The sequence below is a fragment of the Myxocyprinus asiaticus genome, chromosome 23 (genome assembly GCF_019703515.2).
Source record: "Myxocyprinus asiaticus isolate MX2 ecotype Aquarium Trade chromosome 23, UBuf_Myxa_2, whole genome shotgun sequence".
NCBI lineage: Eukaryota > Metazoa > Chordata > Actinopteri > Cypriniformes > Catostomidae > Myxocyprinus > Myxocyprinus asiaticus.
The window spans coordinates 34,521,531-34,546,985 of NC_059366.1; the positions used below are offsets into that span (position 1 = coordinate 34,521,531).

Sequence of the window (25,455 nt, forward strand, 5' to 3'; positions counted from 1 at the left end):
CCAAAATTCAACTATCTGCTACAATCTCTCCCTGTAGATGTCCCCCCCCCACCCCCCCCACCCCCTTATTTCAAGCACTTTGATAGCACAGCGAAGTCCTTCATTTGGAATGGTAAATGTCCCAGATTACATTTCAATAAGTTACATAGGCTGATTGACAAAGGTGGGCTAGTTCTAACCAAGATTTTGTTTTATTATTATGCATTCGGTCTCAGACATTTGGCTCATTGGTCACTTCCACCTGAGAGAGCCCCTCCCTGGTTTTATATTGAACAGGAAATTCTTGCCCCTATTTCGCCATTGCAAAGCCTTTCTATTAAACTAACCGCAGAAGTTAAGTTACACCCTGTTATCACGCATTTGCACTCGGTATGGACAAAAGTGTCCAGAGTGTTTGATTCGGACATTTATTTAAATGTTGCCTCGAGCATACAGCTGAACCCCAAACTGACGTATTAATAAGTCCCCTTTGTGCTGGTCAGAGTGGATTGTGAGGGAGGTTAATTAGCTCAGTGATTTATATGAGAGTGGTGTGTTGAGATCCTTTGAAAATATAGTTCAACAATTTAGGATTCCCAGATCTCAGTTTTTTAGGTATTTACAGCTGCGCCACCTGCTCTGTACTATTTTTGGGAGTAGCATACACCCCCCTAAAGCGGCAGATACTCTGGGAGTGGTGATTACTGCTTTTGGAAAAGGTCATGAGGCATCAGTGCATTACTCCCTGCTAATTCAGAATCTGGGGGATGGAGCATCAACTTCTCTCAAGAGATTATGGGAGAAAGATTTAAACATGGTATTGGAGGAGGGAGAGTGGGCTAGGACTCTAAAAAACATCAAGTCTACATCTAGAGATGTAAGGGTGTGCCTTATGCAATTTAAGATTTTACATTGATTCTATTGGACCCCCTCTAGATTGTACAGGCTTGGTCTTAAAGACACACCCACCTGTTGGTGATGCCAATCAGAAGATGAGGACACAATCCATGTTTTTTGGTGGTGTGTTAAGATCCAAGAATTTTGGTTGAGGGTTCAGAGTTTTATGTGTGACGTTTTGGACACTCAATTTTCATTTTGTCCCAGACTCTGTATCTTAGGCTATGGGGTGGTCATTAATATAGGGGATAGATATATAAAAAGTTGGGTCCTAGCCGGAATTATGATCAGCAGACGGATCATTCTTAAGGGATGAAAGTCGGCTGGAGCACCCTCATTTAATGAGTGGTGCACAGAGATGGCAGGGTGGCGGCATTTGAGGAGGTGATATATAGAAGGCTGGGAAAATGGGATTTGTTTAATAGGAAGTGGGGTAGATATTTGGCCTTTTTGGAGGGTTCTCGAGGAGGGGTAGTGGAGAGGGATTTGTAGTTTTAAATGTGTATGTGCAGTCTTATTGTGTTTTGAAAGTATACTTTTTTATGTTTTTTATTTTATTTTATTTTATGTTCTAAATAATTATGACCACTGGAGTGCGTGTTTGTGTCATATTTTCTGTTATGTTTATTTAATTTGTGAATGGCATCAATAAAAATTTTAATAACGAAAACCGTTGACCTAGGCCAGTTCTGTCTTTTTCTGATGCAGTATCTTGTTACAAGTTTAAACTCTCATACATTTGTTGTTGCTTACCATAAACCACAATGTTTTCCAACCCATTCTATCTGTCCCCCATTAAATGAAAGTTTAAATCCCTTCAATGATGTGCTGCTCAGCACAGAATACAAAGCCTGTCTTCACCTGCTAATAGCATGTTCGTTTTAGGTCCCAGTCACCATACACGTAGACCTACATGTCATGTTTAATGCATATAGCACAGAGCTCAGCTCTACACATCCCTCTGCTCTCACTTAATTACATTGCTAAGCCTTTTGTTCCTCAGCTGAGGAACACATTACAGATATCAGGGAACCGAGCACATTCCTGTAAAAGCACATAAATCTGATGAGATTGCCAGTAGCAATGTCTGTCTGTCTGTCTATCTGTCTGTCTGTCTGTCTGTCTATCTATCTATTTACTGTACCATCATATTTCTTATGTGATAAGCAGTCAAACACATATAGTAGATACAGTTGTTGTACTGGTAATAAATCGATTGCTCGTAAAAAAAAATGCACCATGTGTTGTCTGCCTGACAATTCAGATTCTGAAGAGGCCCCTGTGTCCCCTCTGCTTTGGACAATCTTTCTTTACTGCATCCATTGGCCACCAGTGATGTTGCCCTGGAAACGGTGTTCATAGGATAGCTGGGGACAGGAAGAAGGTGAGATTTATAAGTAACTGCCAGAACATGTATTCTCATAGAACATTTCCTGATATTTCTCTGATTATTGAAAATCTAAAATCTATAAATGCTTTGATAATAGCTTAGCCTCCTATAGTTAGAAAGCTAGAATAGTTTTAAAGCTTAATTGTTTACTAACAATTTGCTTATGATACATAGCAGAAACATAAAAACAATGCAGTTGTTACTTTGAGTGATTTTTGTAGTTTTAGAATGTGGGTGAGTAAATGATGACAGATTTTTTTTTTTTTTTTGGGTGAGCTATCCCTTTAAATAATATGTTTTACTTGATTAAAACCAGTTTATATAGATGTTACCACATTGAGCATTTTTGACAATTTATTTTTAAATGTACACCTACAGTTACGTTCATTCATTCTCAACAGTAATTTAACACTCATCAAACCTTCTGTCTATCAGTACTTTCTAATTATACAGACTGCAATACTATTCATACTTTGACTGCTGTTGTTTTTAACAGAGATGACGCAGAATCTACAGAACTTAAACAGTGATCATTATTGCTTAATAGTTTAGCATTTCATTATCTTTTCTCAAGGCATCCTCCATCAGCTAAACTGAATTGAAACTGTTGCACTAATGTTTAAAGCTGATACTTGTAAGGGTGGTAATGATATACAGGCACCTGTTATTCTCAAAGGTTTTGCTGTTTTTGTAATTCCATGGTCTCTGGACAGTTTTGTGCAGTGTAGTGGTTGCACATTTCGCCAAAGGCTTGCTAGCTTCATTAACACTTTGCAAGCATGACAAATTGCATTTCCTATTTTTCCACCATACATGCCGGTTAAAACATGATGGCAAAACAAAACTTTATGTGATCAAGGTAATAAGATTCTCATATTTTACAAAGTAATTAAAATGTAAGTGAGGAGCCGTGAGATTTTATTGTTAATGAGTCACTCATTCAGAAAAAAACAAAAAACAAAACTTTTGTTTTGAGAACAGTGTTACAATGTAAAAAAAAAGAAAAAAAAAAGAGAATTTAACTAAAGTTAAGTATCTTTGTGTTGTTTTCTATTAAAAACATGTAAACATCCTTAAAACAAGATAAATTAATCTGATAAGCAAAAAGTTACTATGGCTTGTTTTTAGAGAATATTGAATATGTGTATTTTTTTTAATTAATTTTTTTTGTGGCACTGGTAGGTTCTTTTTACTTTTTTAAAGCAAAAAGGAAATTACAGAATCAATCTGCCAGTGCCACAAGACAAAATGCCTTTATTTTCAACGTAACTGTTCTGTAAAACAAGCTGTAATATCTTATCATGTTTTGCTTATCAGGTGAATTCATCTTGTTTTCAGGGAATTTACTGTAGATATTTTTCTAGAAAACAAGACAAAGATACTTATTATGAATTTGACTTTTTCACAGTAGTACCACAGGATTGAGAATAAGAGCTCAGTCTATGTGTGTGAGCGTGTGCATGTTTGGAAATGTGTGACCTCTCTGTCTCTCACAACAGACAGAGGAAAGGAGACGAGCTGGACCTCCGTGGTGGCTCGGACAGATCTTCATTCTGTTGGGACACCTGCTGGGAGTCTTGGCTTAGAGTAAGTAGAGCGGAGCTGAAAGACAGCCGTAAAGGTTGGCACGGAGAAGCAGGCAGTCAGGCATTGGATCCGGCAGGCTGGCTGCTGGCCCCCTCCCCTCTCTCTCCTTTCCCATTAAAACAGCCAAGAACACCTGACAGGTGGGAAAAGTGGTGGAAGCCATGGCTTTGGACCAGGGACAGGGCTCACACTGGTGTCCAAACAGGAGACTTGCTGACTAGAATGATCTGAAAGGATTTAATTGAGGAGGGGGTTGGTGGATGGAGGGAGCTGCCAGTCTGCATGTGTGTGTGTTGTGGCTCAAGCCCCAATCTAACCAGATAAAACCTGTAGTCAGATGTGGCCACATGTACACGTGTTATCATTACTAATATCTGCCTGTGTGGCTAAAATAAGTTTTGCTATAGGAGTGGTGCAGATCTCACAATTTCCCTGTGTGTTTTGGCATTCAAACTCTATATTACTGTCTTTCAGTTAAGCACAACAAGGTGACTCACTGAAGATATCTTTCAGAAAAAACAAAATGCCAATCAAGGCATTTTCTTAAATAACAGGGTGTCTCACGTATTTTCTTAGAGAGGGAGAGGGAGGTCTCACTCTACATGGCATTGAAATCAAGTGTTTGGTCATGGATGACCTTCTGTTGTCCCTGACAAAAGAACACCAGCAGAGCCTGTCCCTGCTAGAGCAGTAGAGTAGACATTGATGGTCAATCTGGACAAAACCTGTCCAGTGTTCAACAAGAGAGACCAATCTTGGTAAAAGTATGGATTATATTTATGCTGCCTTTATGTCTTTTTTGGAGCATGATATTTTTGGAACCCATTGGCTCACATTGTATGGACTAAACTAAAGCATGCTCAAATATCCTTTAAAAATCTTAATTTGTGTTCCGCAGAATAGAGAAAGTCGAGACGGCATAAGGGTGTATGATGAGATCATTTACATTTTTGGGTGAACAATTCCTTTAAGTATCTACAAAACCTATGCAAAAGCCTTACAAAAGTCTTTACAAAAGATATACAGTAAAATATATACACTCCCTGACCACTTTATTAGGTACACCTGTGCATCTACTTATTCATGCAATTGTCTAATCAGCCAATCGTGTGGCAACAGTGCAATGCATTAAATCATGCAGATACAGGTCAGGAGCTTCAGTTAATGTTCACATCAACCATCAGAATGGGGAAAAAATTTGATCTCAGGTGATTTCGACCATGGTATGCTTTTTGGTGCCAGACGGGCTGGTTTGAGTATTTTTGTAACTGTTGATCTCTTGGGATTTTCACACACACCAGTCTTTAGAGTTTACTTAGAATGGTGCCAAAAACAAAAAAAAACATCCAGTGAGCGGAAGTTCTATCAGAAAGACTCGCAGAAGTGGTAAAGTTTATGTGAAATGTATTTGATTAAATGATAGTGAATCACAGAATATATTTTCTCTTTTGGTGTAAGCCCCTTCTGGCAGTCCGATGAGATTGCTACTTGAACCGTCAGATCCTGCCGGAGATAGGAGGCAGGGGGCGAGGAACCTACCTCCGTGCAGGATGGAACTCGACTGGTTGTGGTGGGGAGGTTGTCGTGTTGGCACACTGAAACAGCAAAGAGGTAAATTGAAAGCAGGCTTTAAAAGCAATGGCTGATGTATGACTGGCTAGGAGCTAACTAGATAATGGTATGATGATGTTCATCTGCGAGTCTCCCGCTAGAAATGTGCTTACGATTACATTTCTGTGGACGGAAATGCCTTGTTGATGAGAGAGGTCAACGGAGAATGGCCAGACTGGTTCGAGCTGACAGAAAGGCCAAGGTAACTCAGATAACCACTCTGTACAATTGTAGCGAGCAGAACAGCATCTCAGAATGCACAACACGTCGAACCTTAAGGCAGATGGGCTACAACAGCAGAAGGCCATGTCAGGTTCCACTTCTGTCAGCCTTGTGACTGAATGCTATCCTCGTCTGGATCAGTTTCATTCTGTGGACCAGTAGGTTATACATTAATAGGACCACTGATAGGAACAATTATGTTGCATGAGAGAGTCTGCAGTGTGTAGGTGTGTGTGAGCAAGCATATCTGTAGAGGGTGTGTGTATATGTGCGTGTGGGAGGGAAGGTGATTTTGCCATCTGCTTAAAGGCAGCAGCAAAAAATATCTAAATTCACTGGTTTCTCATTCCCAGAAAACTATCCATATTTATTTTAATAAAACAACCCTAAAAATATCCCTTAAATAAAAAATCAGAAACTTTAATAGGTGAGAACAATATGGACTAAACAGGAGAATAGATAGCATAGTATACCGCTAACCGATTAGCCTGCAAACCTATAATACACCTCTTGATTTTTCTCACCCTAAGAAAGGTATTACACAAAATCACAATATACCTTCATAAAGGGATTTTTGATCAGGCATTTCAAATTGTTACCCCTTGAGGTCCAAAGTGATTTTGACAAGTGGTAGGATTTGGCATGACATCTGCCTATGTGACAACAGTCAAAAAGAAAAGCCATTTTGAGTCGAAGCATAGCAAGTTATACAATTATTATGAAATATATGAAGACAAACATTTTCCTTTGGAATAACATGCATTGAAGAATCATGCACAATAAGACCAGGAACTGTCTCTGTCTTGTGTTTCGCTTTCTTTGTGGGGCATTACTGTATTTTCCCTCTCTCTGACCATTGGCCCATTAGGTCCATTACGACATGACAGGTGTAGGGTGATGTTAGAGGAGGGAAGACGTGTGACTCTGGCTTATTTGGATTCTGTAGAGGAGTGAGTGAGACAAACTTTTTGCATTTAGTAGCAGACAGTCCCTCTGGTTTCACTCAGTCACCTCTCTATTTCCATCTTAACTGTAAACACCACTGTAGAGAGAGCAAGGTGATGTTAAAGGACTTTTATATGATGAGGAAAAGAAGCAAAGTAAAAGACTGAATGACAAATGTATACAATGTGATTTAACATTATGCATAACTTTCCTCTTTGAAACATCCACAGAGTTATAGTATAGAATGTTATGAAGGAGCAGGGAAATATATTAATAACAGATGATTGTTAATAAAATCTACATAATACGTAAGATACTTAACAAAAGTTACACAAATAGGGCATATTGTTGGATCAGCATTCCTTGGAACAGCATTAATATTAACAATTAAACACTACCGATAAAAACAGTGGGCTTGCTTCTTTGTTGCTCCAGAAAAAAACAAAGGATGCTGATCCAGACATACACTACCGGTCAAACGTTTTGAAACACTTTACTGAAATGTTTCTCATGATCTTAAAAATCTTTTGATCTGAAGATGTATGCTTAAATGTTTGAAATTAGTTTTGTAGACAAAAATATAATTGTGCCACCATATTAATTTATTTCATTATATAACTAAAATGTAATAATAAAAAAATAAATAAAAAAAAAGATTTGAAATTGATGACTTGGTCCAAATAATAAAAAAAAGCTGCCAATAAGTGCTCAACATAGATGGGAACTCCTTCAATACTGTTTAAAAAGCATCCCAGGGTGATACCTCAATAAATTTGTTGAGAAAATGTCAAGAGTAAATTCCTGGTAAAGTTTGACTACTTTGAAGATGCTAAAATATAACACAGTTTTGATTTATTTTGGATTTTGTTTAGTTCCATTTATGTTATTCCATAGTTTTGATGACTTTACTATTATTCTAAAATGTGAATTTTTTTTTTGAATAAAGAATGAGTAAGTGTTTCAAAACTTTTGACTGATAGTGTATGTCCAACTTCTTTTCAAGAACATTAAGCAATGTAAGATGAATGATGACAAATAATGTTGATTGTTTGAAAGGATACTTCCATATGCTTTAGATGGAGTTCTGGGCCTTAAATCATTTAATCCTACAGGCTGTGCTTTGCTGCTGATTGAATGCATTCAAACGGATGAATATTTATACTATGGCCCCATTAACACCTGGAGTAAAAATCTGTTTTGGGCGATCCATTTGAAACAGGACGATGCTAAAGACAGGTGCAAACGGGGTCCAAAACATTATGAGATTTGTCCACTTCAAAAAACATATTGGGCTCGTGGTGTAAACACTCATGAGAATTCTGCTCTAAACATCATGTTTGCACAAAGATTAAATGCAAGTACAATTAAGAGAAACAATGTGCCAGTTCTTAGCACTTTTTTTTATTATTTTACTTTTTTCATGCTTTATTATTATGCAATAATACAATGATGTAATGATTGATGTATGTCATCATGGATATAGAGACCCTCACCTCGCAATCTATTAGATAATAATATAAGTTACTATTAGCCTGCAGATTGTAAAAAAAAAAAAAACATTGTTCTGTACATTATTACTATTAGGTAAAGACAGCATTAGAATAATGTTAGAATAACTAGAAGAATGCTTTTCTCAGCTTTTAAATTCCTAAGTTAGAATCTGCTGATAGGTGTGTAGGGAGATGCTTGTGGAGATTGGAAGCACATTGCAGTCAAGTAGACACAGGATTGGGCAAGAGTCCTGTTTGTGGAGGAGTGTTTGCTCAGAGCAGACTGCATGGAGAGCTGACCCTCTCACCCCGAGCCAACCAACACAGAGCACAAGTACTTACTCTTTCATATCTCTCTCACTCTTCCAGACACACGTTATTACACCAACATGTCACTTCACATCTTCAGTCCAAAGAGTCCATCTTTACTACTGTAAACTATCTGTCTCTCAATATTAAAATGAGACTAATTATACACAGATTTGAGAGTATTTTTCTATATTTTGATGTGTCTCTTTGCGTTGCACCATATGGCTCTATCAGTGCTGCCCAGTGATCATGTGCTTGGCCATATGCAGTGACAGAGAGGTCATATCACATTCAGCATCCACCTCACAAACTTGGAGGGGAAAGAAAATAGATGCATTACACATCCCCCCAACTTAAAACCAGCCTAAGTTGGTTTGCTGATTTTAGCTGGTTTAAGCTGGTCTTCCAGCTTAGCCAAACTAGTGCTCAACTGGTTATCTGGTCAGTGTTGGGAAGTAGTTACTAAAAGTAGTGACGCTACTAACTTAAAGGGATAGTTGACCCAAAAATTTAAATTCTCTCATCATTTAGTCATTATCATGCCATCACAGATGTGTATGACGTTCTTTATTCTGCAGAACACAAATTAAGATTTTTAGAAGAATATTTAAGCTCTGTAGGTCCTCACAATGTAAGTGAATGGTGACCAGAACTCTTAAGGTTCAAATATCACATAAAGTCATCATGAAAGTAATCCATACGACTCCAGTGGTCAATGTCTTCTGAAGCAATCAGTTTTGGGTGAGAACAGATCAAAATATAACTCCATTTCCAATATAAATCTTGACAGCATTCCTTAACGATCATGATTTCAAGCTCGATTACAATTACTGTAGCGCCATCTAACGCTCTGCACATGCCTCGAGCACTAGGAAGTGTAGCTGAGCTTGAAATCACGATGGTGCCAAGACACTGCAATGGCAAGATGTACAGTGAAAAATTAATTATATTTTGGTTTGTTCTCATTAAAACAATTACGAGGCAACACCCCCACCCCCCCACCCACCGGTCAACAACTTTGGAGGCTTGTTGAAGCGGGTTTCACACAGGGCGCCATACAAGCTAGAACCGCCACTGTTACCTAGGTTACTGTCGTTAAAATGGCAGCTGTCTCTCAGAGATTGTGTGGAAGTATAATTTTTACATGATTTGCAACACAAACTCTACAAAGACAGCATGGCCACGACAAATGAGTGGAGAGAGATATGAGATTTTAAATGTGAAAGGAGCAGTGACAAGTTTAATAAAGCAAAGAAGAGGCACAGCACTAAAAGCGGTGGTCCACGGAGAGAAAAACCTGCATTATTGGCTTTACTTTTGGCTGGAACAGTACGTTAAACACGTGACATCACCCTAAACAAACTTATTTTAAAACGACGTTGCGCGTAGTATAAACAGCAGTTTCGTTCGCCTAGGGTGCTTTAGTTCGTCCAGGAGAAAAAGTTTGGCTTCTTCCAGAGTATAAACCAGGCTTTACAATGAGGGCTGACAGTTCTGACACTCTTCATATTGGAAAAGGAGGGAGAAAGTCTATAATGAACACACTTTTGTCAGGAGCAGGAGGAGAAATCTCTCTTTTGCCTTAACAAAAGTGAGCATGGATGTTTGTAAGATAACAATAATGATGCTGTCCTTTTCTTCTAATGACATTTGTGGCATTTAAAGAAAGAGATTTAGAGGAGAGAGTGTAAGGAGGAAAAAAATAAAAACTTTGGAGGGGTGGATCATTATAAAAATGTAACTCATTTTTTCTTACACTGGGCAATTAAAAAGCTTTCTCTGTCATATATTTATGATAATTCATTTATTTTTTCCAGAGCTGAGAGCTAGGCAGGGAGAGCAGTTGTGCAGATGAAAGGTATTGTTCGTAGAAAATTGAGTTTTGTGAAAGTGGGTCTGGGAAAGATAGGGTCTGTCTGACAAACCATATCCACAGCAATCACACAAGAACATTTTCAAAGGAGCTTAGGAAGTGGTGCAATGTAAAAATCCCAAAAATCCCAAAAATTGAGTTTTGATTAAAGTTTGGAAGTTAGTTTCTGTGTTTCTGTTCCTGACAGAACTGAACATTTCAAACCAGGTCCATTAATGTCCACACTAAGGGTTGCACATCCACTGAGAGTCCACTAGTCCACTAGTCAAGCCCATTAGCGGAGTCGAATTCGACTATTCATGACATCATTCAACGCCCAAACCACAGCCCACAGTAGATACTGTAGATCTACATTCGCTACAGTGTAATGGGTTAAAATGTTTTGTATTTACAAAAATCTTGGTAAAACTTTACATCAACTAATGATAACGAATATACTGTAACCTTAGTGTAAATTGTTACCCAGCTATATGCTGTCTGGCATTAGATAGCCAGTTAGACTGTGCCTGGGGTCCTATAGGTTGCCATGGAAACCCAGTTTGACACCTGAGGGGTAAATAATGACCGACGGTCTGAGTGTTGTTTTGTATGTAAATGGATCGGATCATATGAAATAAACATCCATCATAACGTTATCTCCTCATAAGCACCTTTTTATTAGAAGTGTGCCACAATAGGTAGACATATGTCAAGCTGTAACGTAGATAAAAGTTAACATAAGTGTCTGAACACATTTAGCTTAGCCTGGACTACCTGTAGCTGCAGACAGATCTTCGTCATTTTGCAGCTGCTTTTTTGGATGGCTTTGGACGGTTCAGGAATCTAATGTGCAGACGACTATGCAAATGCATTCTGTCACATCATTGGACGTTAAACTGTCACCGAATTGCATTCTTGAAGGAACGAACAGCAATATAGTCAGATGTCCCAACACACAAATTCGACAGTCAGGTCATCGGACTTCAACTTTAAGAACTTTTCTAACTGTCGCTGAATCGTGTTCTTGAAGTAGAAAAAAGCATGCAGGTTAGCATAACACCAGTATTCCGGTTATATCTGAAGGCCAATTTGCATTTATTGCAGGTTACCGTAGCATTTGTGTCATCTTTATCAGAGTAGCTTATGGAATGTTCTCAACATTCTCAACAGTGTTGATAAAATGCTATGTGTATATGCAATACAGATACTAAGAATGTGTAAGATTGTTGTTGATACGTTGATGCATTGTTGAGCAGAGCAACACAGTAAACAAACACCAGTTCAGAAGTGCATTCTGTGTGTGCATCTTTTACTGTGAGTCTAACAAAACATCACAGCATATATTTGAACCACTGCGTCTATTCAGTGCAAAGCCACTAGGCTTCACACCTGCTGTATTTCCTACAGGTGCGTTTTATAAATCATTTGGTGAGCGACTAGTCAACTTCAGGCTGACAGTGTCTACTATGTTAGTTGTTGTAGACTAGTCTGTGCAACCTCTAGTCCACACTAAAATAAGCAAACAGTTGTTTTTCAGACCAGGATTGGTTAACATTCTCAAAGCTAGTTTCTAATGATTTCCTCTAAGCTTAACAACATGTGTCTCCTCAGTCTGACCTTTTCAGTTTTTATCAGAGCTAACATGTGATGCTAATCAGGATAACGAGGTGTTAACATTAAAGGCAACACACATGCACTGCCCTTTTCTACCTCATACACAAGCAAAAATGCAGACACAGCCAGACACTACATGGAATTGCTGAAAAAAGAAAACAGCTAAAACAAGCTGTGACAGATCACTAGCCCTCTACTAAAGGAGGAAGCGGGGGCCAGGTGAACAATCCAACGTAAGCCTTTTATTTTTGATACTTTTCAGTATAACACAAACTGGTAGCTTTTCAGCTCAACATAAACATGCGCGCACGCACACACAGCTTTGTGTGTCACTCTCTCTCTCTCCTCCGGCAGTCTGGTCTCCCTTTTTATCCCTCTCTAGCTCTCACTGTAACACAGAACAGCTGTTAGAGATAATTTCCCACAGGTGTCAATCCTTACCGTTCTTCCTCTTCCATCCTCACTATCCACAGACGTTGCTCGGCCACGCCCACATCACCACACAAGCTTAAGCAGGTTGGCTGGTCTTAGATGGTCTCCCAGCCTGGTTTAAGGCTGCACAGCCAGCTGGTTTTAGAGACGTTTTGGGCAATATTAAGCTAGGTAGGCTAGGAAACTAGATAGACCAGCTTAATCAGTCTGGGCTGGTTTAAGCAGCAGGGCAGCTGACAAAATCAGTTTGCAGAAGTTACCAGAAAAAGCTCTGAATCTGACTCACTAATAACATGGCAGTTTCCTCATATTAGACCGTTGCTTTCTTAAAGGTTTATAACCTTTGATGCTGTACTTACTGATTTGCTAATGTAAAATAAAACATTTAGCAGGTTGTTGATTGACATTGAACATTCATTAGAGCTGCCCTTCCCTTCCATTACACCTTGCTAATTAGGTCTGTTCTGAATAAAAACATTTTCATAAATGTTGCGTTTCCATCCCTGTGAATATCGCAAGAATAAACACATCAGTGAACCGAGGCATGTTCAAAATAAATTTGGCTTCATGCAAGGAGTACAACTTAAAAAAAATCAATAAACAAATGCTACCAAAAGAAACCACAATAGACGCAGGTTACAAAATAGCACAAAGGTCTCCAGGGAGATTTGAGTATTAACCCAGGGTGCAGGGATAGAGCGGAAGAGATGAAAGGCAGACACAGCTGCAGTATTTTTCTTCGGATATCTCCACAGGGGAGCACTTCTTGATTTGTGGCATGTAGGATCTCATAAAACTGATTATTTAATTGCTATTTCTGAGCACCTCAGAATACTATATAACTTCCCAGCTCCTCAGAAAATTCCAGTTCTGAGACCAGCTAGCACATCAATCACTGACAGATGTTTCAATTAGCTAATGGTTCTTGATTAATCAAAATTATTTTATTCTACTTTAGATAATTAGTGTGCAACTTGGATGATAACAATACGTGTTTGGTCAGATCAGAATGTTTGGAAAACATCTAATAAACCAGTGGTTCTCAACTCTTTTTGCTTTAGAACCCAGATTTCACATAAGACATCAAGTGGCTATCCAACTGCAGTACCAGAATTGTTTAGCGAACAATAAATATGTACGTCTTTAAATTCAAGCATGAATAATAAACCGTTATCATGACAAAAAGTTATTGTCTCAAAATGATTTCTTTAATTTCTATGGTTTTATTTTCTCTTTTCTATTTACACTCTTCTGGTGGATAAGTAACGCTGGCACGTGCTCCTCTTACCGTTTATTTATTATTTTGTTTGAGTTTATGTTTTTTTTTTTTTTGTTTGTTTGTTTTTTTATTCCTTGTTGCAATGTGGGATTACTAAATAATTTTTTTTTTTATTTTTTTTTTTATTTTTTTTAGCTGTCCTTCAGACTGTTTGGATGAGAGGGCTTTTTCTTCCTATGCTTCTAAACAGTGGAACTCGCTACCAGCTGATATTAGACAAGCACAGACCCTCAATTTATTTAAAACATCTCTTAAAACATACATGCATGCTTTTACTTGACTGATTACTTTGTGTACCCTGTTTTGTTATAACATTTTTATATGCATGTTTTTGTGAATATTTTATCTGAATATATTTTATTTTATCTTTTTGTATGCTTTTTCTTAATCTTTTTTCCATGTAAAGCACCTTGGGAAGTTACCTTTAAAGGCACTATTTAAAAGTTCATTATTATTATTATTATTATTGGCAGCCAAAAAATCACCAGACAAATCATAGTCAACACAAGCCATATTTATCTTTACCTCAATTCAACCCATATTTAACGTTGTTGGGGTTGTATTTACACATAATGGCATAATGAAAAATACAAAATATGTTGTTACTATTTAAATCAAATCATTGGTATTCATATTACAGTTTTCAGAAAATAGTTAGATTACTGAAATATTTACTTTGAATTTGCCTGCCATTTGTTTCATTTATTATTTTGTCTATTTAGTTGGAGTTGTACAAATGTATGCAATGAGTCAATTCAGCCTAATTCCCATATGTCCCCTCACATTCAAAAAAAGAGCATGCAACCTTTGTCGATGACGATCAACAACCTCCTGACTTACAAGAACCACAAGCACAATGAGTTTTGCATTGAAATTGACATACCATTTTACTTTCAAATTCGGCAAAGGTCGTACCATAACCGTGCAATGTAAGCTGTTAACAAGCAACCAAACTAATATCCGCTTGAAGAGATTCAACTTCTAACCTGAAGACACATTTTGAGGTTAGTCTTTCTCAGTATGGAACAGTCTACCCAAAATGAAAATTCTGCCTTTTACTCACCCTCAGCATCTTTTGAAGCCATATGATGTCTTTGTGTAAGGAACAGATAAAAATCATTTTCTGCTTTTCTTAGCAAGTAACAATCATAGAAGTAACGATGTTTGATTATTTATCAGTAAACTACTTAAATTTGTGTGAATAAACTAGTTTTTATGAAACTTTAAAGATACTCTCATGATACTTTTTTGAATCTAATAAAATGTAATGTGTTACAAATGTCATTTTACAGCATGTATTCTAATCAGCAGTGGAATAAATTTTAAAAGTATCTTTTATTATTTTTTATTATTTATTATGTTTTATCATTTGCATTTAGTACTTTTTTTCCTCTACTGTCTTAGATCAGACTGCAGCCTATTTTTTGTTTGCGTCCCAATAGCACTAAACATCCTTTTCATCGCATATTTGGTTCAGCAGGGGAATAGAAGACTTATACACCAAATGTATTTATACTAACTAAAATAAAGTGTTCATAACAAAAACTTGGGAGGTGCATGTTGATATAATCCCACAATACTATGCGTATAAAAACCTTATGCCTTCCAATGATTCTTTTGGTATTCCTCCTCTACCCAACTGCCCCTCTCCATTCCATGAATTTATAGAAAAATCTGAATGAATAAAAAGACCACTGGCTTAAATTTTTTATATAAAAACCCTTTATCTATGCTTAGATCCTCAAACTTACAAAAAAATAAAAAATAAATAAATAAATAAATAAATAAAATAAATAAACACACTGTAACATAACCGTCAAGCTATTACAAGTAGTTACAGTACTAATTTCAGGAACAGTCACCATAAGTCACACCTGAATTGACCAGCTGTGTATTATAGGGATGGGCATTTTGGTCATTTTGTCTGCTCGATTACTCGAAGTAATAACTGGAGTACTCGTCGAGTACTCATTGGGGGGGGGGGGGGGGAGGTTGGTTGGGTAGGTACTGTATGTACAAATACAGTATGTACATATATGTCATACATCTTTGGCTGCTGCATTGTCTCATTGTTCCAACGTCTATTCATTAGCAGGCTGTTATAATGTAGTCTTTTACAGTAAGTACAAAAGACAATCAAAATATAATGCAAAATATTTTGTCTTTATGTAAATACTTGCTGGTCAATTCACTGAAACATTGCTCAGTGTGCATCTCTGTTCTTCCTTCAGGTTACCGTAATAAGCTTAGTAAGTGCGCACATCTGTTTCTAAACCATGAATCTGCAAACCATGGTTTCCGTGACACCATAATCATCACGTTTTTAAAATGCAGTGTTAAGTTGAAAATAGTTTTGAAGACCCTGCATAGTGTTGCAATCAGCTGTGCACCATCTAGATGTTTGAAAGAAAGATTTCACATTGTGTGTGTAAGCCCGCTTCTCTAGAGTGTAGAGCGCCGTCTCTGCCCTGGACAGAAAGTCACGCTGCGCTTCTTCCCATTTAACTTGGAATTTTAAACTTCATACTGGGAAAATTGCAATGGAACGCCACTTTATGTTGGACTTACAACTCATGCGGAAATCTTCAGCTCTGATTTCACTGAGATGCAGGTGTGTCACGCAAACATGTCGGCACCGAGGAAGATTTACAGTCATTGATAAACCTTCACTTTTATTAAATTATATACATTAATGAGTCAAGGTTTCTACTTTATATGACAATAAAACCTGTTTAGCAAATGTGTGCAAAGACAGATGTTCAAAACAGCAGTCGATAGGGCCATATTTATATAAAAAAAAGATTAAAAAATGAAATATGGTAATGAAATAAGATACAAGGAAATACAGTAGAGGCTAATTTCAAAAGAAAATACAGTGCATTAGCCTACCCACATGCCTCAACACATACTTAATACATGCTTCAGTAGTTCGCAGTTAATGTAATCCTGTATTAAGGATAGTGTAAACATGTGTTTACACACGGAGAGCTGTTGTGTGCAGGACGGATCGTTATGCCCTAACACAGGGGGCACCCCCGTGAAAGTGCAGGGTCCTGAAAGTTACCGGCTGGGGGCCATAAGTGTCTATGTCAGGGGGGTGTCACTCCCAAGGGGAAGACACTGCAGAGACCACACCCCTCCCGGAGGGGGGTGGGGGGTGGGGGGGCATTTCGAGTGGAAATACGTCACATGGTCTTACCAAGTCTTGTCGGAAGTATGTCATGTGGAGAAGTCCCATGGTAGGTCCTATCCAACAGGGGAGTTCTACAAACACGGTGACTGGGGCAGAGGAACCACGTGTACTGGGCCGGCAGTGAGTTTCTCCGCAAACTCATCTACCACAGGGCTAAGGAGGAAAGTCTTCCAGAGTGAACATGAGGGGAAAGGCGCTATGTGCAAGCGGCACAACCGGCCAGCTGTCCCGGAACTTACCTGATTTTTCCTGACAACACATGGGATGAAACCGGCTCAACACAGAGATTATAGAACCTCGCAAAGGTGTTGGGTGTTGCCCAGCCCGCTGCTCTGCAGATGTCTGCCAAAGAGGTGCCACTGGTCAGGGCCCAGGAGGCCGCTACACTCCTAGTAGAGTGGGCTCGTAACCCAATGGGGGGCGGCACGTCCTGAGCATGATATGCCATCAAGATAGCATCAACGACCCAGTGGGCGATCCTCTGTTTGGAGACAGCGCTTACTTTCCGCTGTCCACCAAAGCAGACAAAAAGCTGCTCGGAGCTTCTAAAGCTCTGTGTGCGATCCAAATAGATGCGTAAAGAACGCACCGGACACAGCAATGCCAAAGCTGAGTCTGCCTCCTCCTGGGGCAGTGCTTGCAGGTTCACCACCTGATCCCAAAAAGGGGTTGTGGGAACCATGGGCACATAGCCCGGTCAGGGTCTCAGGATCACGTGAGAGTAACCCGGACTGAACTCCAGGCACGATTCGCTGACAGAGAACGCCTGCAGATCCCTTACACTCTTGATGGAAGTGAGCGCAGTCAGGAGGGCAGTCTTCAAAGAGAGTGCCTTAAGCTCAACTGACTCCAGGGGCTCAAAGGGAGCTCCCCATAGACCCCGAAGGACTACAGAGAGGCCACAAGAGGGGATGAGGCGTGGTCTGGAGGGATTCAACCTCCTAGCGCCTCTCAGGATCCAGATGATCAAGTCGTGCTTCCCCAAATACTTACCATCCACTGCATCGTGATGTGCCGAAATGGCGGCTACATACACCTTCAATGTGGAGGGGGACAGCCGCCCTTCCAGCCTCTCCTGCAGAAAGGAAAGCACCGATCCAACTGCGCATCTCTGGGGGTCTTCGCGTTGGGAACAGACGCCACTTCAAGGCATACAGGTGCCTCGTAGAGGGATGATTGTGTCTACCACCGCAGGTGGTAGGCCACTTAGGTCTTCCGCATCTCGTCCAAGGGCCAGACGTGTAAATTCCAGAGATCTGGTCACGGGTGCCAGATGGTGCCCCGTCCCTGAGAAAGAAGGTCCTTCCTCAGGGGAAATGGAGCGTGGAAGAACGTGAGGTAGGAGAACCTCGAGGAGGGGGGAGGAGGAATATCGTCCCCGTAGTCCGTCGGAACAAACCTGGTGTGGGCATGTTTGTGCCACAGCTGGGCACACAGGGGCGGGGGGTCCGCCGCTGGAGCGCCGAGCCTGCCAAAATTGGACGGTGGACGGCGGTTGTGATGACGCCTGTGCGCACCTGACATGTGACCCAGGGAACAAGAAAACCACTCTTTTGTTGAAGTTTTGGGTACCGCAGTCTCTTGGGCATACGGTGAAAAATGAAACAAAAGATTCTCCTCCCGGCCCTCCACTGGGGGTTGGAGTGGTCTGTCTACCAGCTCCATAGAAGTGGGTCTCCTCATCCCTGGGTCGCCCGTCTCAGGGGTGCTTCGAAGCCTTCCTTGGGTTCTTGGCGGCCGGCCGTGAGACGGGTGGCATCTGCTTCCTGCAGTGGGCTCCACACCGGGGCCCCCCACGATCTTGTCAGCTCCTCATGCGCTTTAGGGAAGAAAGGGACCGGGACGGGGCGTGGCCGTGAGCAGCGCTCTGGGCCCAGGAACCAATCATCGAGCCGCGAGGGTTCAGGGGAGAGTGGAGGGTTCCACTCAAGCCTGACGCTCGTGGCTGCCTGGGAAAGCATGTCCGTCATCCATGTCGGCCTGAGACTGGGCGACCATACCCGAAGGAGGAAGCCCAGCCAAAGCCTCCACGTCAGAATGGATGAGCCCGCACTCCGATGCTGTGCTCGATAACTCATCATCTTCCCGGGCCCCGAATAAGAGGTCGAACTCGCCCTGAGACAAGCCAGTGGTCTCATCCGAGAGCCCGACCGGGGCAAGCGAGCGTGCTGAGGAATGGGAGGTCCATGGGGGGGTTACCCGGCAGGGGTGCTCCCATTGAAGTCCCCAAATCGCCCCCCAGTGCTAGCCGATGCGGCCTCATACCCGTAGGTAGAAGGACCGAGGCGGGGAGCCGCTGGGGTGGCTTGCTTTCTTACGAAGGCAACGTTGCCATGGTCATGTTCTCGCAATGAGGACAAGACCCATCCACGAATGATGTCTCCATGTGGGCAGCGCCCAGACACGTAAGGCAGCGATCGTGGCCGTCAGAAGCGGAGAGATAACGACAGCAACCAGGAATAACACACAAACGGAAAGGTATCTTTAAAAAGATGTTCCATGTGTGCTGCTCTTTTAGGATTAAAAATATACTCTTTTTAGAATATACTCTTTTGTTTTGTTCTGCCGAAGCACCCAAGGGCATTCTCTGCACTCCACAGGAGCAGAGGGGGGAGAAGCAGCTGAAATGCACTGTAAAAACCAGCAGTTTGAGGTGAATTGAATTCAGTGCACTGAATGCAATCGCTCGGCTCCGAAGAGAAAATGTGAATGAGTGGTTGCATGCCAGCTCCTTTTATACCCGTATGTCCGGGGGAGTGGCATGCAAATTCCACTCGCCAATTCCCATTGGCCTTTTTTCAAAAATCAGAGGTGTTTAGGGCTCCCAAGTGTGACCCTTAGTGTCACTACATCAACACAACGTCGAGTGAGTGACAGATAGGGAACAACTGTATTCTCTGTAAAACTATAAATTTCGTACCTCTGCAGTCACTCTGCAGCAAAAACAGTTTGCAAATGCTGATGCCCATTTGAATAAAAGCTGCAACACATAAAACATTTATAAGAAGTACTTAAAATATGTGACCTATATTCTCCATGCAAATAAATAAGACTGCCTGGGTGGAGAAGAATATTTTCAAAACTAGGCAACAGGAGAGCTAAATTGCATAAGAGAAGGATTTAGATCTTGCTGTGTAAAAGCATAATGGATCCTGATCCTATTTTTCTCTTCCACTCTTCAGCCCCTTTTCAGAGAGATTGTCTAAATGCCTGTCTTCCGTTACTGTTCTGAAATATGAGCCCCCCTGTCATGCAAGGAATCCCCTTTCACTTTGGATAGTGCATTGTCTCATATTCTGAGCCCAATTTCAGGAATTTAATTCCTGTTAGCTATAGCTGAAGGGGTGATTTCTGTATATGAAGCTATTATCACAACACTGCTAGAGACTTCTCTCTCTCTCTCTCTCTCTCTCTCTCTCTCTCACACACACACACACACACACACTCTTATGAGTGCTTTCTCTACTCTCCATTCTTGCGCTTTTCCTCTCCATATTGTTTACCTTCTGTTATGCTGTTTTCTTCATCAGCTATCCCTGTTCATGTTTTCACCCTAACATACTGTCATCTTAAAACTTTTCACTCATTCCACTGAGAAAATTACTAGACACTGAAGAAAATAGAAAATACTGCAATAGTCTTGTTTTTCAGTAAAAAAATATACACACACACACACACACACACAACCGATCAAAAGTTTTGAAACACTTATTCTTTATTATATATATATATATATTCACATTTTAGAATAATAGTAAAGTCATCAAAACTATGGAATAACATAAATGGAACCATGGGAATTATGTTGTGGCTAAAACTAAATAAATCAAAACTGTTATATTTTAGCATCTTCAAAGTAGTCACCCTTTGCCTAGAATTTGCAGACATGTACTCTTGACATTTTCTCAACCAACTTCTTGAGGTATCGCCCTGGGATGCTTTTTAAACAGTATTGAAGGAGTTCCCATCTATGTTGGGCACTTATTGGCTGCTTTTCTTTATTATTTGGTCTAAGTCATCAATTTCAAAAACTTCTTTTTAAATTACATTTTAGTTTTATAATGAAATAAATTAATATGGTGGCACAATTATATTTGTCTACAAAACTAATTTCAAACATTTAAGCATACACCTTCAAATCAAAAGATTTTTAAGATCATGAGAAACATTTCAGTCAAGTGTTTCAAAACTTTTGACCGGTAGTGTGCGCACACACACACACACACACACCTCTTAACATCCATAAAACTACCTTCATTTATTCAAGAGGGAAATTATTGTTCAATAATACATATTTCAGGGAGTACATCTTGAATGAAACCAATAAAAAGAACAAGAAACTAAGTTTATTTGCTGAAAACAAGTCATACATCATTTGGCTAAATGTATATTGTTTTAAGCATATTTAGACAAAACCTCTTGGTTACTTGCGTAACCTCCGTTCCCTGATGGAGGGAACGAGACGTTGGGTCGATGTAGTGACACTAGGGGTCACTCTTGAGAGCCCGAAACACCTCTGGTCTTTGATAAAAGGCCAATGAAAATTGGCGAGTGGTATTTGCATGCCACTCCCCTGGACATACGGGTATAAAAGGAGCTGGTATGCAACCACACATTCAGGTTTTATGCTGAGGAGCTGAGACAAGGTCCGGCCATTTCAGCGGGTAGTTCAGCGTTGTGGCAGGAGGGACACAACTTCTCGTTCCCTCCATTAGGGAACGCAGGTTACGCAAGTAACCAGGACATTCCCTATCTGTCACTCACTCGACGTTGTGTCGATGTATTGACACTAGGGGTCCCTATACAAAACGCCGCAACTGGCTGAACTGTGTTACATGAACTGGCGGTGTGTGACGGGCAGACCACTGTGTGCCTCGTAGCCAGCGCACCAGGCCGACACGTAACCTCCCCAACATAGTTATGAGTGTCGAACGGCCATACAGGCGCCTCGTAGAGAGGGCCCTAGCCTGAGTGATCATGTCTACCACTGCGGGTGGTAGATTCCAGAGGTCTGGTCACGGGTGCCAGATGGTGCCCTGTCCCTGAGAAAGAAGGTCCTTCCTCAGGGGAATTCGCCGGGGGGGGGGCAGTTGATGTGCCAGCGCCCCAGCCCGTTTTGGAGGCGTCTGTCATGACCATGACGCGCCTGGAGACCTGTTCTAGGGGAACACCTGCCCGTAGAAACAAGAGGTCATCCAAGGGCTGAAAAGACGGTAACAGACCGGCGTGATGACCACGCGATGTGTCCCACGGTGCCATGCCCATCTTGGGACTCGAGTCTGAAGCTAGTGCTGAAGCGGTCTCATATGCATCAACCCGAGCGGGGTGGCCACCGCTGAGGATGCCATATGCCCCAGGAGCCTCTGAAAGAGTTTCAGTGGAACCGCTGTTTTCTGTTTGAACGCCTTCAAACAGGCCAGCACCGACTGTGCGTGCTCATTCGTGAGGCACGCTGTCAAAGAGACTGAGTTCAACTCCAAACCGAGGAAAGAGATGCTCTGAACCGGGAGGAGCTTGCTCTTTTCCCAGTTGCCCTGAAGCCCTAATCGGCTGAGGTGCGAGAGCACCAAGTGCACACAACATGTCCCGAGAGTGAGCTAGGATTAGCCAATCATCAAGATAGTTGAGAATGCGAATGCCCACTTCCCTTAACGGGGCAAGGGCTGCCTCTGCGACCTTCATGAAGGACAGGCCTAAAGGGAGGACCTTGTACTGATACGCCTGACCCTCGAATGCAAACCGCAGGAAGGGTCTGTGTCGAGGTAGAATCGAGACGTGAAAGTACGCGTCCTTCAGGTCTACTGCTGCGAACCAATTCGATTTTGTCCAGCAGCGCTGTAGGCTTTGGCCGTCAGGGACGACGTGAACCTACAGGGCTTGGACGGGAGCTTTGGGCGTCTGCGCCAGGTGGCGGCACTCTGCAGGCATAGGTGCACCGTGAGCACCTTATCCACCAGGGGAATCGCCGTATAGCCCCTGGCCGCTCCGCCATCGAGGGTAGTGAGAGCGGGGGAACTGAGAAATCAGGACCGGGCAGTAAAAGGTGCCTCCCACGATTTTTGTTAGCTCCTTGTGCACTTCCGGGAAGAATGGCATTGGAGTGGGGCGTGGCTGCTTTGAGCAGCGCCGCGAGCCCAGGAAACAATCATCGAGCTGCGAGGGTCCGTCATCTCTGCATCAGCCTGTGACTGGGCAATCGACCCCAAAGGGGGGAGCCCAGCTGAGGCTTCTGCATCCGACTGGACAAGCCTGCTCTCCGATGCTGCACTCGAGAGATCATCAGCTTCGCGGGCTCCGAACAAGAGGTCGAACTTGCCGTGAGACGAGCCGGTGAACTCATCCAGAAGCCCAATCGGGGCAGACGAGCATGCTGGGGAATGGGAGGTCTGCAGGGGGATACCAGGTGGAGGCGATCCCATTAGAGTCCCCAAATCGCCCCCAGTGCTAGCCACGCTGGCCTCAAACCCGTAGATAGAAGGACCGAGGAGGGGAGCCGCTGGGGTGGCTTGCATTCTTACGAAAGCAAGCTGCGACCGCAACGTTGCCATGGTCATGTTCTCACAGTGAGAACATGAACCATCCACGAACGCTGCCTCCATGTGAGTCGCGCCCAGACACGAAAGACAGCGATCATGACCGTCTGAAGTTGAGAGGTAATGACCGCAACCAAGAATAACACAATCGGAAAGGCATCTTTAAAAAGACTCATCTTTAAAAAGAATTTCCGTGTGTGCTGCTCTTTTAGAGAAATATACTCTTTCACTCTCTTTTTTCTGCCAAAGCGCCCAGGGGCGTTCTCTGCAGTGCACCAGTGCAGAGGAGGGAGAAGCCACTGATATGCGCCGTCAGATCCAGCAGAGGTAAATGAACAGTCTTGAGAATTCAGTGCAATGAGCATGACCGTTCAGCTCCAAAGAGAAAATCTGAATGAGTGGTTGCATACTAGCTCCTTTTATACCCATATGTCCAGGGGAGTGGCATGAAAATACCACTTGCATATTTTCATTGGCCTTTTATCAAAGACCAGAGGTGTTTCGGGCTCCCAAGAGTGACCCTAGTGTCACTACATCGACACAACGTCGAGTGAGTGACAGATAGGGAAATACTGATTTACAAAATTATTTTTTGCAGTGAGAGTGGATCAAGGCAAAATGCTTGACTCGCATCCATTGGCTTCAGCACAAAAGAGCAAAACTATTACCAAAAGCAGTTGACTTTGAAGGAAAGTGAGTGACCTTTTGGGCAGACAAACGAGAAGCTTAACACAACTTAGCACACAGGCTATTGCAGTTGTAACCTTTTCACTTACCTGGTTCACCAAAGGCCATCATCCTGGCAAGCTAACATCTGAAATGAAAATGTAAAGTGTTTTGGGGTGCCAGGACTGATAAAAGGATTGGTTAGGTCAACAGTTTAATTTCCACCATTTTAATCAAATATTCAGGATCTATGTTTTACTAGAGTGGAATATTAAAAGTATTTTTCAATTTACTGAAAACTTTTAGCCTACTATAAAGATGTTGTCAATTTAATGTGTTTCTCTTGAAAAGGCTGTAAGAGCTTTTGGCATAGGCCAGGATGAAGAGTGATCCAACAAAACTGAGTAGCCTTTTCATTCACAAGGGAGTTAGGAGCGGACCCGACCGGATATCGTTTGAGGTGGATGGGGAAAGAATCCTGGTGCTGGCAGAGCAGCCCATTTCAAGATTAGGGAGAGAATACACAGCAGGTCTTTCAGATAAACACATGGCAGGGTTGGTTTTGAAATAGCTGAAAGAGGGCTTGGATTAGACAGACAATTGTCATCTCCCAGGCAAATACAAGGTCTGGAGTTACCAATTTACATTGTAGCCGCTAAAAATGTGAGATCACTTAAGTGGCAGTTGCAAGGATGGACACAAAAGGCCAACAGTTACAGTACATCAGGAAGTGGCTGGGCTTGCCGCATTGTCTTTCACATGTTGCATTGTTTGGAAGAAATGTCTTACAACTGCCACTAAAGTCAATCACCCTGGGCTACAAGCAAGAGAAGATCAGGTTGGTCTTAGATCTAAGGGAATCAACAGACAAGTCTGTGAGGGCTTCTCAAGCCCAGGTTCGAACAGGCCACACTTGGAAGGCAGAGGAGGTTGTAAACAGGGCAGTTTCAAGACTGAAGCAACAAGGGATTGTTGGAAGAACCCAATCAGGAAGAGCAGGCCTTTGATTGGTTCCCAAACTGTGGTCTGCAGCCTCTCTCTCTCTCTCTCTCTCTCTCTCTCTCTCTCTCTCTATATATATATATATATTTAAAAGGAAAGCGATGGTATGGAAGTGGAAGGGTGTATGATTATTTGGATGGAGGCCTGGGCCACCTAAAATACAGGGTATGTATTGTTAGTTTCCCCAACTACAGGTCTTCCAACCAAATGAAAGGAACAAGCAGAGATGTGCACAAGCACTCCTCTTTATTCAACACTTCCTTGCTTTAAATATATTTAAAAGGGTATATTCATATAAAAACACAATATACTTCCAAAAGAAATACACAAATTACAATCACAGTAATATTTAAATAAAAAAATCCTAATACCATCCAATGGCCACCTATAATAGAGTGTCTAGGACAGTCAGTATCAGTGCCCCCTGGGATAACTCAACATTGAAAGAAAAAGA

General features: G+C 41.6%; 1 protein-coding gene across 1 annotated transcript in view; it reads right to left on the minus strand.

Moving 5' to 3' along the window:
• LOC127413799 (BTB/POZ domain-containing protein 3-like) overlaps positions 1–25,455 on the minus strand; it is an 86,554-nt gene that overhangs the window by 12,909 nt on the left and 48,190 nt on the right. Inside the window, exon 4 of the mRNA XM_051651214.1 lies at positions 5,342–5,448. Within this exon, the coding sequence (XP_051507174.1) occupies positions 5,342–5,448 (107 nt within the window). The remainder of the gene's footprint in view (positions 1–5,341; positions 5,449–25,455) is intronic.